General features: G+C 36.8%; 1 protein-coding gene across 3 annotated transcripts in view; it reads left to right on the top strand.

The window, feature by feature from the left end:
• PLS1 (plastin 1) overlaps positions 1-14,589 on the top strand; it is a 40,678-nt gene that overhangs the window by 9,250 nt on the left and 16,839 nt on the right. For all 3 annotated transcript variants that reach the window (XM_084530270.1, XM_084530272.1, XM_084530271.1), the window contains 4 exons: positions 8,309-8,417; positions 11,294-11,457; positions 12,570-12,699; positions 13,080-13,212. In XM_084530270.1, coding sequence (XP_084386396.1) covers positions 8,348-8,417; positions 11,294-11,457; positions 12,570-12,699; positions 13,080-13,212 — 497 coding nt within the window. In that variant the 5' untranslated portion in view covers positions 8,309-8,347. The remainder of the gene's footprint in view (positions 1-8,308; positions 8,418-11,293; positions 11,458-12,569; positions 12,700-13,079; positions 13,213-14,589) is intronic.

Genomic DNA, 14,589 nt, shown 5'->3' with positions numbered 1-14,589 from the left:
CTTCCACCAAGTCACCTTAATCTAGCCTGACCCAAGTGTGAACTCCTGGAACCTTGCTGATCAACTTGAAGCTAGCTCTGTAATCACCTATAGCTTGAAATACAGACATTGCCACCTCTAAAATAGAAAGGAAAAAAAAAAAAAAAAGATGTTTGCTTTCTAAACAGTGCCTTTAAATATTTAATTTTTGTTAAAAAAAAACAAACAACAACAACAACAAAATGCCTTTAAGCTTGGATAATAAGATGATCTGATGGGGTTACCTCATTTATGTTAATGCTACTTTGAGTTACAATGGGCAGGCTTGGGTGTGTTCTTGAGCTGAGGAAAACATGTTAATGCTCAAAGTGAATAAAATTCTTCATTACAAATGCATGTGATTGTAAATGTGGATAGCAGTTGCCCTACTTGTAACTAAGGTATATATTTGAAGCACCCGAGTGAAAATGGGTTCCCATAACTAAGCCATACAGGTTGCAAGTTTCAAGTTTTATAACAGGACTTCCAAATTTCCTTTGTGACCACTAGTTTTAACTGTATTGGTGAAAGGTAAAAATTATTCTAGGCTTTTGATAGTATGGTGGATGCTAAAGCAGCACAAAAAATGATTAAAATTGGGAAGGTTAATACCACACCAGCAAAGATACATGTATTACAGTCCGAGTGGTTTCTATAAATGTGAACTTTGTAATATACTGGAGGGAACAATTGTTCTAGAATGTATTCAACAAAAGGTCTTCTATGTGAGCTTCTGTTTCCACAGCTGTTTTCTAGTCCCAGTTCTCTTGTCACTGTTCCTGCCTGTTTTTCCATGTCCTTATTATGGTATGCGGATTTTATCACTGGATGCAAGAGTTTCTTATTTGAAAATCCAAACATCTTACTTAAAAATCCCATAGTGAATGCCTCAATGATTGTCCATGCATACAGTGAGATATGCAACTGCGTCCTTGAGGAACGCTTGTGATTACACTAACCACATCAGTGATACAGCAGCACTAAACAAGGGCAGATTGCTCCAGTCTTGGAAGAAATACCATGCCAGTTGCAGTGTGGATAGTTGCAATGTTTGTTAACTATAAAGTCCTTGTGTCTTTTGTAATCTTCTCCCAATTAAATATTTGTGTTGTTGAGGACTGAAAGAAATGTTTAGAAATATTTGAAATTGACCAAGAAGAAGATTTAGATAGCATCAAAGGTAATTTAGATTTATGGTTTGAGTGCATGCAAATTCCTACTTTACTTTCATTTTCCTTACGTGCCTGTGCTTTTCCTGGCAAAGCTTGAGTATGATGTGTACGGGGTTAGTGAACTTTCACCAACACAAAGGTTATACATAATAAAATCAAGAATATGTGCTGCTTAAGCACATTCACTGTATCTGACCTTCAGTTTGGATCAGAGTTCTTTGAATTTAATCATGTCAGAGATTCTGTAGGGAAACTCTATTATTCAAGTCCCTTAATTTGTTGCTTATTATGACACAACTGTTTAGTATTTTGTATTCTATACTAAGATTCTCTTCTTGCTAATTTGTTGAAAAGGTGATATATTTGTATTACATACTAAGTGCAGAGAGATCAAAATTCCTCATCTGGAAGCTTTCATTAAGCAAAATATAAAGTGCAGTTCTTGTATTTTCTCAAATCTGTGGTGACTTTGCTTTAGATTAAAGGATGTTTTGTTTTTGTATTAAAAACCGAAATGTTGTCTCTTATCAAGGGATCTGTGGGAAAAACAAAATAAATCTGTATTTCTAATACTGATGTGCTTATTATTTTCAAGTCCTAAACCAAAAGCTGCTTGTTGTATGGATGCAATGTTGTGTGTACAGTTTTTTCATCTGGAAGTGGTTTGTTAGGATATATGCAGAGCCCAGGATACTCTATATTACCAATACACATAGATTTAACTTTGCTGTTCTGTGCTACTTGCATAATCGCATGGCAACTAGTGTGTTCTGAGTTACTGTATCTTATAAACATTAGCAAATACCACTGATGTGAGAAAATACTCATTACTGCGCACAGCTCCGTAGGGCTCGTGGTATTGATTTGCGTTATCTCAGCATCCCAGTGTCACAGAAATGTCACTGTTTCAGGTAGTTGAGATTGAGTTTCAGGTAGTTGAGTTGGTGACCGTGTGCTCGTCCATACCACAGTTTGCAGCAGTGACACAGGTGAGGCAGAGGGAAGCAGAGTGGTGGCTGGGACCTGCTGCGGGTCTCAGCAGACCAGGAACAGGTGACCTTCCTTCTCAGCCTTCGGCACCAGAGGCTGCAAAGAGCAATTACAGAGCTCGAGTTTGCCTGCCATTCACTATTCTAGACAGTTGCACGCTTCATCCAAGTGAAATGGAAGACTACAGCCTGAAAGAAATCTTGATGCAACATACTGAAGTGGGGATTTTAAGGAGTTTTATAAATCAGGCTAAATCTGGGTTAATGTTGGCTGGGATGAGCAGACATTGCTTTGCATGTGGGTATGAGGTAGACACAATTCAAGTCCCTGTTTCAAAGCACAGAGGGGATAAAACACTCCAAGTTCTCTGCTGAATGTAGATGAAACTTGAACTTCTAGGAAAAATAGCAAATTAACAAGACCAAAACAGGTACCGCCTGGCCTGGCTGAATTTGCCCAAATGGTTCATGTTGCTAAACTGCTAACAGTTGAGGTTTCCAGAGTGCATTTCTGTGAACTCTGCACATAATAGCTCTGTTTCAAAATCAGTGGCATAGAGGTAGTCCTTCTGGCACAGGTAAGCTTTCCTTTGATTTTTTTTTTTTTTTTTTTTTTATTAGTAATGCAGAGTGCAACAATACAAAGCACAGGCAGGCTGAGAGCCTGTTGAATGATGCATGTGAATGAAACTGCATGAAACTGATCTTATCGCTGAATTTGCATGGCTATTCTGTATACTCAGCAGCCAAGGATGCTGGAGGCGTTTTGTTTGGATGAACAGGTAGCTTTCTAAACTAAACATCTGTTTGTTTATAATAGAATTGTTCTTCATCCTGACATAAGTCTCACAAAATTATTCTGTTAAGTGAAATTGTTATTTATTTATACTGTAATGAGTGACTTTGGATCAGGCCCATGACCTGTCTAAAAACTAAATATATCAGCTTATTGTTTTGCTACTTATTCTTGAGTCACCCATGTTTACCTTAAAGGCATAGTAGAAAATGTTGATTTTACTGTTCACCAGATTTACTGTACTGTGTTGAATAAATTCGTGCAGGGTGAGTAATTAACTTGAGTGCAAGTCTTCTAGTCCTCCTTATATAAATGCATATTCCATTGATGTAGAATTTCTCTGGCTGGTTTGATAGCTTTACTGTAGCAAAGATCAGTACATACAGTTCTGGGGGGAGTTTAAAAATATCAGCTGCTCCCTCGTACATTGTACCTTGCTCACTGCCTAACGCTGTGCCTAGAAGAGTGAGGAAAATCCTGTGGAGTATCAGTTTATATGTTGAAAAATAACACTTTCATTGTTACCATCTAACTTCCACTAAATACTTCTGATGGTCATTGATGTATCCCTTTATGGATACATTTTAGCTATGTTTATAAGCTCAGGCTGAAACTTGCGTGCTCCGACTCTTTAGGATAGTGAAGCTTCACCCTGACTGTCTGATATTTAAGGGACTATTTTGCCTTGTTATACTTCTAATCGGTTGCAGTGCATACTTCCTTGATTTTATGCAACAAAATGGAATGTTAAAATGCACTTTGCAGTTCATATTACGCTGTTAGTAACTGTACCTAATACTGTAATTGTACCCTGCCTCCTCCTTTCTTCTTTTTTTTAAAAAAAAAAAAAAAGGCAACACACTTCAGGAGTTGCAGTCTTAATTTTATATGTATACGTGTATTATGTTGATAATGTTGATAGAGCTAATTACTTTGACCTTTCAGTCATCTCCTGTTTCAAAGTTAAATTGGCATCCTCTTTGCTGCATTAGGTGTCTGTTTGTATATATACAAACAGAAATATATATACACATGTATATTTCTTCCTTTATCAGGCCCAGTGCTGATAGCTCATCATTCTACAGGTATTTTCGATTCTTTTGTTCTACCTGTAGAGGACTATTATATTCCACACTTAAGAACTCTTTCACTTTAGATAACATGACCTGTAATTCTACCCTCTTTGTCTCTTGCAGCTTTTTCACTGATATGGGAAAAATAATTTGTCCTGTAACAATGTTAAAGAATTGCTGTAGTTGGCCTCTAATCGTCACCTATATATGGAGGTCAAGAATAATTGTAGCATAAGCAAAAAAATATTTCAATGTAACATATAAAAAAAAAAAAAAAAAGTTGGGCAGGAGTTTTTTGTTCTTGAAAAGACAACAGAAATGTCTGTGCATGTATCTGTATGTTAATATAGAGCCAAAATTATGTATATCAATGGTAGTCAGTTCAATGATTACTGTTTCTGCAATATACAAGTCTTTGCTAATGTTAAATTAGCATTTTCTCAGTTACAATATAGCATTATTTTCTGTCCCTGATGAATATGGAGAATATCTGATGCACATTCTCATTGTAAAGTTCCTTTTCTATCTCTTATACCTGGTAATGCATTCATTTCTCTCTGAAACAGGTTAGAGCTTCTAGTTTAATCTGACAATGGCTTAAATTTAGTGTTGTCTTTTTTTGTTTGTTTGTTTTTGTTTTTTTTGTTTGTTTTTTGTTTTTGTTTTGTCTTTGCATTAAACTGTATTTCAGTTTGAGTCAAAGCTTGGTAAGAGAAGTCAAATGTTAATGTTTTGTAATTTTTTGTAATTTTGTAATGTAGTACATACCAATAACTAATTATTGATACCAAAGCGGTAATTCTTCTGCACAACCTGTATTTGACAATTATGCTAGCTTGGCTGTCGTTAGAAACAACAGATTGAAGGATGATGTGGAGAGCGAGTGGTATTTGCACCAGGAAAGAGGAGGTGTGTCTCTAGTACCAGACAAAAAGAACAGCAACAAAAGAAAATAAGCTCTTGAGTCAGCATTTGTAACATCCATTGTAGTTGCGGAAGCAGCTGCAGCATGAAAACAGGGCAAATAGAATTTGAAATGAAGCTGAAAAAGAAATTGCCAATTGCCTGCAGGGATGGAGGAAACCATTGGGGCTGATTTTGAATCAGTTGCTCTGTTTTTTTTCTGACAGCCTTGATAAGAGGTCAAAAAAGAGACGGGAACTGCTCTTTGGCCTGCTTACTGCATCCCTGGCTGTTGCTCAGCCGCAAGTGCTCTTCCACACACAAAGAAATGCCATGATGATACCAACAGAAGTTTGCATTGGTGTTGGATCTGGAACATTTCCAGGAAACACCAGTATATTGCCTTCAGATACAAAAAGCCTTCCAGGTGTAGAAGGCAGGCTAGGGATGGATGCATAATGTCAGTTCATGGTAAGAGTACTGGCTGGGGTTTAAAAGAGGATCAAGTGTACCATCTCAGCATAAAAACAGTGTTTGTAGCTACCTTGTCCTGGGGCAGCAGGAGATGATTTAATATCAGTACAGGCTACAGAAAATCTTAATGTTGCATGAACACTATCAGGTTACAGAGAAACATATTATCTGTAAATGAACTTATGTTATCAGCAGGCAGGCATGGTTCCAATTATCACCTACTTTTGTAGGCTTGATGCTAAATCTTGTCAGTCTTTGGTGGTGATACATGTGTGCAAGATATTTATTAGCCTAGATGAGAAGTTTGTGTATTGAAACTGTCTGCAAGGTCTAAAAATTTTAGAGATTTGTCTTTGCTTGCTCAAACTAGATCTCTTCTGAATGCCACAACCATAATTGCAGCACTTCTGCCATTTAATTGACCAGCTAATTTACACAGTAATTATATAATAGGGTATTTAAGAGTGTCTCTCTAAAGCAGAGGTATTAGCTTTATTTATCTGCTTCATTCAAGAACAGATGTGTTCTGTGGTCCTGAAATAACTAGTGTCTTTGTAAATCCAAGGCTGCTATTTTTTTGGGATAGAATATGGTGGGAAATCTAAATTATGAAACATAGAAGTGAAACTAATTACATTTCAACTTCTGAAAATTTGTTTTTGATAAAATCTGATTCAGGGTAATGATAAGTAGTTTAAAACATTAACAGTATGAGGGAAGTATGGCTGTCTTTTGTACCATGGTGGCCTAATATTTCATTTAGGCTTTGACATCCTGTTTTTATATTTCAAAGGACTGTCTTCTGTGTCTCTGCAGCTTCAGGCCTTTGCATTTTCTTAATAATTTAGATTTAAATGTTTATTTTTTCATTTTTCCCACAATCCATTCTTTCTTTATTTTTAATCAGGTTTCTGTACTTCCAGAAACATCTGTGTGTAAGGACTTTTTTTTTATGAGTATGAAGCCTTGTACATGCTGCTAGTAAGCTTAGCAAAATGGATGAGTAGGATTTTAAATCTAGTACTTAAAGAAGATTGAGTGACACGAAGGAAAAGACTTAACTCGCCACCCACACTCAAGGCCATATCCTGTGTGAACCACAAGAACAGTCCCAGTGAAGACAGAAAATACTAACATAAGTGAAGTAGGCAGGATTTAATTGAAATAACACACTTGGTTAAGAACTTTTTAATCTAGCATCATAGAAAACTAAACTACTATGGGTATACCTTAGAAGAAGCAGAAACTCGCTGAGATGAGACTCAGGTGGGTATTACACGGGACTTACTCTTTCTAAATCTTATACAAGTGTAAGTGTAGATAAAGAAGTGCTTATGCTGCAGTTAGGGCACAAGTAAGCATTTTACTTTTGTACTTTGTGACAGTCACTGTTGTGTCAAACATTTTCTTGTGTTATTTTCTTCCATGGTTTGGCAAACCAGCTGCTACCTTAAAGGGTTTTACCATGTCTCTTGATACTTGTTTTCCTTAAAACCATGGGCTCCACTTGAAGTTTGCTGTACAAGAACCTCAACTTCCCAGTCATTTTCTTTTTGAAGGAAGTGTTTAGCTCTGTTTTCAGATGAGCACAGACTTCAAAACATAAGCCCCAGAGAACATGATTTTGAAATCATGAGACACCTCAGTGGCTCCTGACGTGAGGCCATGGTACACCTTGTTGTTGCTGACCATAGTGGGTAACAGTGCAGTGCTGTTGTGCTCTTCTTTTGGTGGAGAATTAATTGTGTATGGCAGATCTGAATATAATTATTGTGAATAAAGAATACACTGTCCATCAGGAACATTTTTCTTGCTCTTAAGCAAAACCACTACATCGGAAACAACCAAACTGGAAGGGAAAAAATACGTATCTGAACAACTTTGACCAAAATACTAATTGAGATGTATTTTTGTCAGTTTTTATTTATAAAATAAAAGCAAAGACGAAACTCTGATAGCCACACCACCATCTGTGGCATGCTGTCTACAAGCAGAGTGTTGCATGCAGCTTCACAATACTACGATGGGTGCAGTAGCAGGCTTACTTTGTACACACAAATGGTGTGTGCGTGGTGGCAAAAGACTAATACAAATATAACCTTGCATATTGAGACAGCTGAGCATAACCTCTTTATGAATTTGTACTGCCTAACAAAGGGCTAAATCATCCTGTTATAAAACCATGGGCAACGTCTGGATAAGAGGGAACGGGCAACCACGTGCAATGGGGGGTTAATATCGGCCCTTGGGAAAGTGCCTTCTGTTTTGGTTAGCTTTCTGCATGATGTTGGTTGGAGAAAGTATATTAATATTGAGATTCCAGTCGTTGCGCTGAGTAAAGGCCTCTTATTTCACTTTTCAAGAGTGTTAGGAGGCAATAGGCTTGTCAGGGGATGGTAACTTCTGCAGCAGCTGGGGAAAGATGCATCAGTGTTCACCCACTTAGTGTAAATGGGAATGCGTCCCACTGAGGCTTCCTGCTGTGCGAGTGCTTGGTGCTTGCAGGACTAAATCCCAATACTAACCACAAATTTGCAATGATGCTGCGTTGCACATAAGAATTATTTTTTCTGAAATCTGTTGAAGTATGAGGTGATAATATTGATGTTGGAAATTTGCTCACGTGGTAGAAGTTAACTGTCGGTTATTCTAGGTGAATGAAAACATCAGCATATGCAATTGGAGTCGCTGTGGTAAATTCTCAGCTGCTATTACAGGAAAGAATTGCTGGGTATTTAAATATGCTTTCAAGTGTTGTTTGTAATGCTGTGTCACGCCTGGAGGTGCCATATAGGTCTGATACCTGGTACTAAAAAGATCAGTAACTTGGATTAGTATGTGTTTGGAATTGATGCTATGTAATATCTCATTAATTATTGTTAGGTGTAAGCAACTGAGGACGACGCTTCTTGCTGTCAGAACATGGAGAACAACGTAACTACTATCTCTCGAGAAGAGCTTGACGATCTAAGAGAAGCATTCGATAAGATAGGTATGTTTTGGGTTAGAAGATAATAAGGATGCCAATAACACTGCAGAGCCATGGAGGTTTTTGTGGACAAAATCTTTATGGATCACTTTGGTTTAATAGGGCTATGTTTTCTCTCTGTTGCAAATAATAGCTAAAAAACTAAGAATGCTTATTTAAAACCACTTGCTTTCAATGCAACTGTGTTTCTTCACTTCTTTCAACTTCAGCAATGGAAACAGGTAAAATAGCATAAATAATACAACTGTTCAGCTCAAAAGTTAATGTATTTGCCGCATAATACATCTCAAAAATCAGTTACTGGAACTCCTTAAATCTCAATAAAATTTTGTTGTGATAAAGCTTTAAATCATTAAATGTTCTCATGGTTATTATTGACCTAGATAATTGACTGTTTCTGCTTTACTTGCATACTTTGAACTAGTAATTTGTCTTTCAGTTTGTTGGATGTAATTTTACATTTTAACTAAGCTAAACTTGGAGTCTTTCTGATTTTGCCTTTAAAGCTAGCAGATGCTAATAATTTAACTCAATGATTTTGTATGTTTGACAGGATATTTTCAGATTAATCTGAGCGTAAACAGAAATAGCAAGAAATTAGTGAACTACTAACCCTTATTTCAAGATTGCAATAAACTTGTGAACGTTGAAGTTCACATCTGCTTTATTTCTTGTACGCAGGGGGTGGTGTGTAACTGTGCAGCTCAACAAAGCGATTGAGCATATTTGTAATTACTCATAATGGGATAGCGGGGTCATTTCACAGTAACTCAAAATAATTTTGAGTGCCAGCCTTAAACTCCTGAATCACAGAAGAATTTTTGTTTAATAACAACTACTCACATATCTGTATTTTGTGTTGGTTCTGGTAGCTGAAGGACCCAGCAGACGGACACACCTCTTTGCCTTGCCTTTCCCCCTCTACTGTTCATATGCTTTTATTTTTATGCTATTAGTAGAGCAAAACCGCTTTAAGAAACAAAAGAATGACAACAACAAAACAGTTGTCTCAACAGCAGCTGAAATGTAGTGTCAGTACCTGCAAAATACTATACTTGAGGAGACAATAATCCTACTTGCACAAACAGTTTGTTTTGGGGTTAAGGCATGGTAATCACTGTGGATGAAAATTATGGAACAGCTACAGCCAAGAAGAATCCTAAATGTTAGGACTCAATGTTAGGACTCACCAACTCAGTAAAGAGACGGTTGGGAAGCTGTGTATTAGAAATTTGTAACACCGTGTGTTAAGGTGAACAGAAAATTGAACAGAAAATTGCTTGGTTTCTGTCAATACAGGTGTCAAGTGATGTTCAGTAAATGGTCAAGAAGTTTAAACCAAAAAGTAATAATATTTATTCATGGCAAATAATAAAATTGTGAACTCATTAATTTAGTATGTTTTGAAACAAAAAGAGGCTAGAAGTAGTAAAGGAATAAGATGTATCCATGGTTGATAATTAAAGAGTTTGTATAGAACAATCATCTTGATGCAGTCTGTAGCTCAAGGTGGCTATAGCTTCCAGGAGCTGGAATGACAGACCAAAGAAAAATCCACTGCATGCATGCGTAAGTCCAGTGAGCAGTAGCCTATTTTACCAGCTGCCAATAGTGTTTTGGTACAGCTTTTCTATTTGTTTGTTTTTCACCATCTGCATTCTGCTCACTGAAAAAGCACCACTTCTAATATGCTTTCTGTGAAGCATCAAAATTAAACATCATCTATGTTTTCTTCTTTTTCCATCACTGCATTCTCAATGTTTTTGTGAATAAATTGCTTGCAGCTGCATTGATAAACTGCAGGAAAAGCAATGTATTTGTTTCTGTTTGTCACCATGGAAACTTACCCTGAGTGCAAGATGAGCCCAGCGAACTAACATAGCTGGTAATCTGAGTGAGATTGTGAACATGTCCTCTGCTCTTTAGACCATCACCGTTATTACATGTGTTGTTACGTGTCTGACAGTTAAGCTAGACAATGGATGGATGGATTAATCTGTATACAAGCATAAAGTTTCACCGTGCAGTGATCTGTGAATTGTTGGAAGTATACAAAACAAAAAGACAGTAACATTCACTTTTTTTGTCCTTTCATTAGTAATGAAATGTGGCTTCTTTATGAAGCTGTACAGATGCTATGTAGTATAGTATGGATTACAGAAAATTCATGAATAGCAATTAATCATGGCTAGAGATGAAAGTGTAGTTTTTTACTTGCCCTTCTATAATGTGATATGTATTCATTCACTCTGGTATTACTGGCAGAGTTCTGATATCAGAAAAAAAGCATGGAGAGAGGTCTTTTAACCAGTAAACCTGAAAAACAAAGTGGGAGCATATTGGCATGTTACAAGAGTGACCAGGTCACCTTATTCTGTTTCTGACTCACGTCAATTCATTTTTTTTTAGTTTCTGCTGTGTTGTGGTGTTCATCATGAATAACACAAATTAGACTGAGTCAGTCTTCTGTTAATTTATTTTTATGATCTATACCCATTCACTTCGCAATTGTGGAGTGAATACACAATACTGAATGAAAAAATGTAGTATTTGATCTTCCTTTCACTTGAAGGTTTTGTTGAGAATTTTGTTGGCGTCTTAAAAAAGCTTAATTTTTGCTCTTTACAAATTTGCTGTCTTGTTATAGCGTGCTTTGGTGTTATAGCATAGTTCCTGTGAAAATACAGAGCAGGCTGTCACACCTCCCAGCCAATTGTGTTTCTAATACATAGTATTTGTTCATGCTTGCTTATGTATGTAGTGAAGTCACAGGAAGAAATAATCTTTTCCTATGTATATCTCTTGCACTCGATGTATTCTCAACAGATGTTATACTAGGTTCTTTAAGTACAAAACCAACTTGTGTTTTTGCTTTGCAGATATTGACAACAGTGGATATGTCAGTGATTATGAGCTTCAAGATCTGTTTAAAGAAGCAAGTCTACCCTTGCCTGGTTACAAAGTACGGGAGATAGCAGAAAAAATCATTGCAGTAACAGACAGCAACAAAGACGGGAAAATCAACTTTGAAGAATTTGTCTCTGTAAGACATTTCTTTTGGACTTTAATTTGTAGTACTTTGGTTTTAAGAATTGGTCTTCAGAAAATGAATAAGAACTAGTTATTTAGCTACTACCTAAAGAATAGAATGAGATATTCTTTAATACACAGCTAAGTACTAGTTTGATCACAGGAGGGTTTTCTGTGACAATTTACAATGTCCTATATAATTATTTTCCAGTCTTTGAATTTTACTCTTCCATTTGATTTAGTAGGTCTCATTTGGGCAGCATGAGAGAACATGGTAGTTCAAAGCAGTCCTTACTTCCTCAAAAATGAAGAGCTGGACTACATATTTTTAGAAACTGTTTGGTCTAACCTTGCTTTGATAACAGAGTAGTACGTTGGATAATCAACCTTTAAATTCTCTTAGTGATACGCTAATGTTTGTGCTAGTATGTTCAATCTCTATACTAAAGGCTACTTTTTATATTAGGAGTGAGGATTTTTTTATTTTATTTTATTTTATTTTATTTTTTTTACTACAAGCAACTTTGAAGTGTTTAGATGTCTTTTTAAGTGTGGGTCACAATCTAGTGTGCTTTAAGAGAATCAAAACCTATTCAAGCTGTTGGTTTATCTGTGTGCTTGGGGATGGTTAGTTTTTGTTTTGACTTTAGAGTACTGCTGCTAATTGCATCAGGTTGCTCATTTAGCTCATTATTCATGTCTCTTTTCAATAATTTAGCTTGCACAGTTTCATAGGGGAGATGCCTTTATTTGCATCTAAGTATAGAGTTTTATGAGTTACTTATTATTTATCATCAGTTCTGAGACCTCTACAGTGTTTGGGCAAATTCAGGACATAACAGTATATCCTATATGGTTTACATTGTAGGCTCTTAGAAAATACTATCAGTCACCTTGTTTAAAGGTGTGTAAGTTTTATGTGGTCACCTTTTATTGTAAAGCATATGATGACATAAGCAAAATAAGTATGTTCTAGTTGTTGCAAATCTGTTTTCAAGAGTTAATGTATATAACAGAAAGGCATTCAGGTTCTTTACTGACTCTAGATAGAAGGCTGATATGGTTTAATACGTAAGTTGCTATTTGAAGGTATAATTAATCACAATGCTCTCTATCTGATTGCAGATAATTCAGGAATTGAAAAGTAAAGATGTTAGCAAAACTTACCGAAAATCAATAAACAAAAAGCTGGGTATTACAGCACTTGGAGGAACATCCTCAATATCTACTGAGGGGACACAGCACTCTTATTCAGGTAATAAATAAGCATGAATAAACTTTACCTGACATGGGAAGACCCTTTAAATTTGCACTAGATGTGGAAAAAGAAGAAAACTGGAAAATATTGCTATTGAAAGCAAATTAACAAAGAGAAAGCACGTGGAGGTAGACCAGACAAATTTGGGTGGCACTTTATTAAAAGGTGGCTGTTGAATTTGTCGCTAGCTTCGTGCTGCACTCAGAGGTAAGTTAGATATCTTTGCCAGAGTGAAAAATAAAAATGAACACTGACAGAATGTGGGGCTGCAGGTGAAACGCTCCTTTGGCATCATGGTAGTAACTAGATTTAATTTTTGGCTTCGTTACGTTTTAATCTTTTATATTAAGTATAGATTATTTTAATGTTGTTTTCAGAGGAAGAAAAAGTTGCTTTTGTTAATTGGATAAATAAGGCTCTACAAGATGACCCAGACTGTAAACACCTCCTTCCCATGAACCCATCAGATGCCAGTCTTTTTAAATGCCTTGCAGATGGCATCCTCCTTTGGTGAGTCAATGGCTGCATGAAAGAAACTCATCTCAGTGGTGAAGTGTATTGGAAAACTTATAATAGGCTTCAACACGGGGACTCAGCTCATAAATACGGTAACCAATGTGTAGGATGGGAAAAATGTTTGCCTATAAAATATTATTTTTAGTAAATTTTTATGCGACTCTGTGCACATATTATAGAAGTGGTTTCCTCTTCACATCCATTATCCTCAATGCCAGATATGTACAGGCAGTTCTTGAAGGAGATAATCACACAGTTCATATATTCGTTAGCCATAAGAATAAAATATTTCAAATTGCAAAGATTTTCAGATTTAATAAACATATTTACTAAATCATAGGATGGGAGAAACAGAAATCTGACTTAAATCTGTGGCAAAACAGCATATAGTACATCCCTAAACTCTAGTTTGCCATAATTTTGTAGTTATAGAATCACAGAATTTCTAGGTTGGAAGAGACCTCAAGATCATTGAGTCCAACCTCTGACCTAACACTAACAGTCCCCACTAAACCATATCCCTAAGCTCTACATCTAAACGTCTTTTCAAGACCTCCAGGGATGGTGACTCCACCACTTCCCTGGGCAGCCTGTTCCAATGTCTAACAACCCTTTCAGTGAAGAAGTTCTTCCTAACATCTAACCTAAAACTCCCCTGGCTCAGCTTAAGCCCATTCCCCCTCGTCCTGTCACCAGGCACGTGGGAGAACAGACCAACCCCCACCTCGCTACAGCCTCCCTTGAGGTACCCATAGAGAGCGATAAGGTCGCCCCTGGGCCTCCTCTTCTCCAGGCTGAACAAGCCCAGCTCCCTCAGCCGCTCCTCGTAGGACTTGTTCTCCAGGCCCCTCACCAGCTTCATCGCCCTTCTCTGGACTTGCTCAAGCACCTCCATGTCCTTCTTGTAGCGAGGGGCCCAAAACTGAACACAGTACTCGAGGTGCGGCCTCACCAGAGCTGAGTACAGGGTAGTGACTAACAGTACTTCTGCTCAATGGTAACAGTGGATAAGCTCATTAGTATTGATGTGAATTAGTATTTGAGATTGTTGTAAGATTACAGAAATGCAGTGCAGAAGAATTAGTTATCATGCAAACATTTACACTGGAGACTATTTAAATGTCAATAATTTATGGTCATAATCACTGAAGATCTTTTTTTTTTTTTTTTTGACAGCACAGACATGCTCTGTTACTTAAGTATAAATCCAATTGCTCAAATTTCTTTAATTAGGTATTACATGGGTGTTTCTGGATGAATGTCCGATTATTTAACAAGGAGAAAAGATTTAATGAATGAGGTTGTCTTTTTTAATTTTGTCAGACATTTACAGCTAGTTTCAAGTGTTCGTGTTCTAACCAAATAATGAAG

The sequence above is a fragment of the Aythya ferina genome (assembly GCF_964211825.1).
Source record: "Aythya ferina genome assembly, chromosome: 9".
NCBI classification, from domain to species: Eukaryota; Metazoa; Chordata; class Aves; order Anseriformes; family Anatidae; genus Aythya; species Aythya ferina.
Note: the sequence above shows the minus strand (reverse complement) of the source record. Positions and strands in the feature narration are given on the sequence as shown.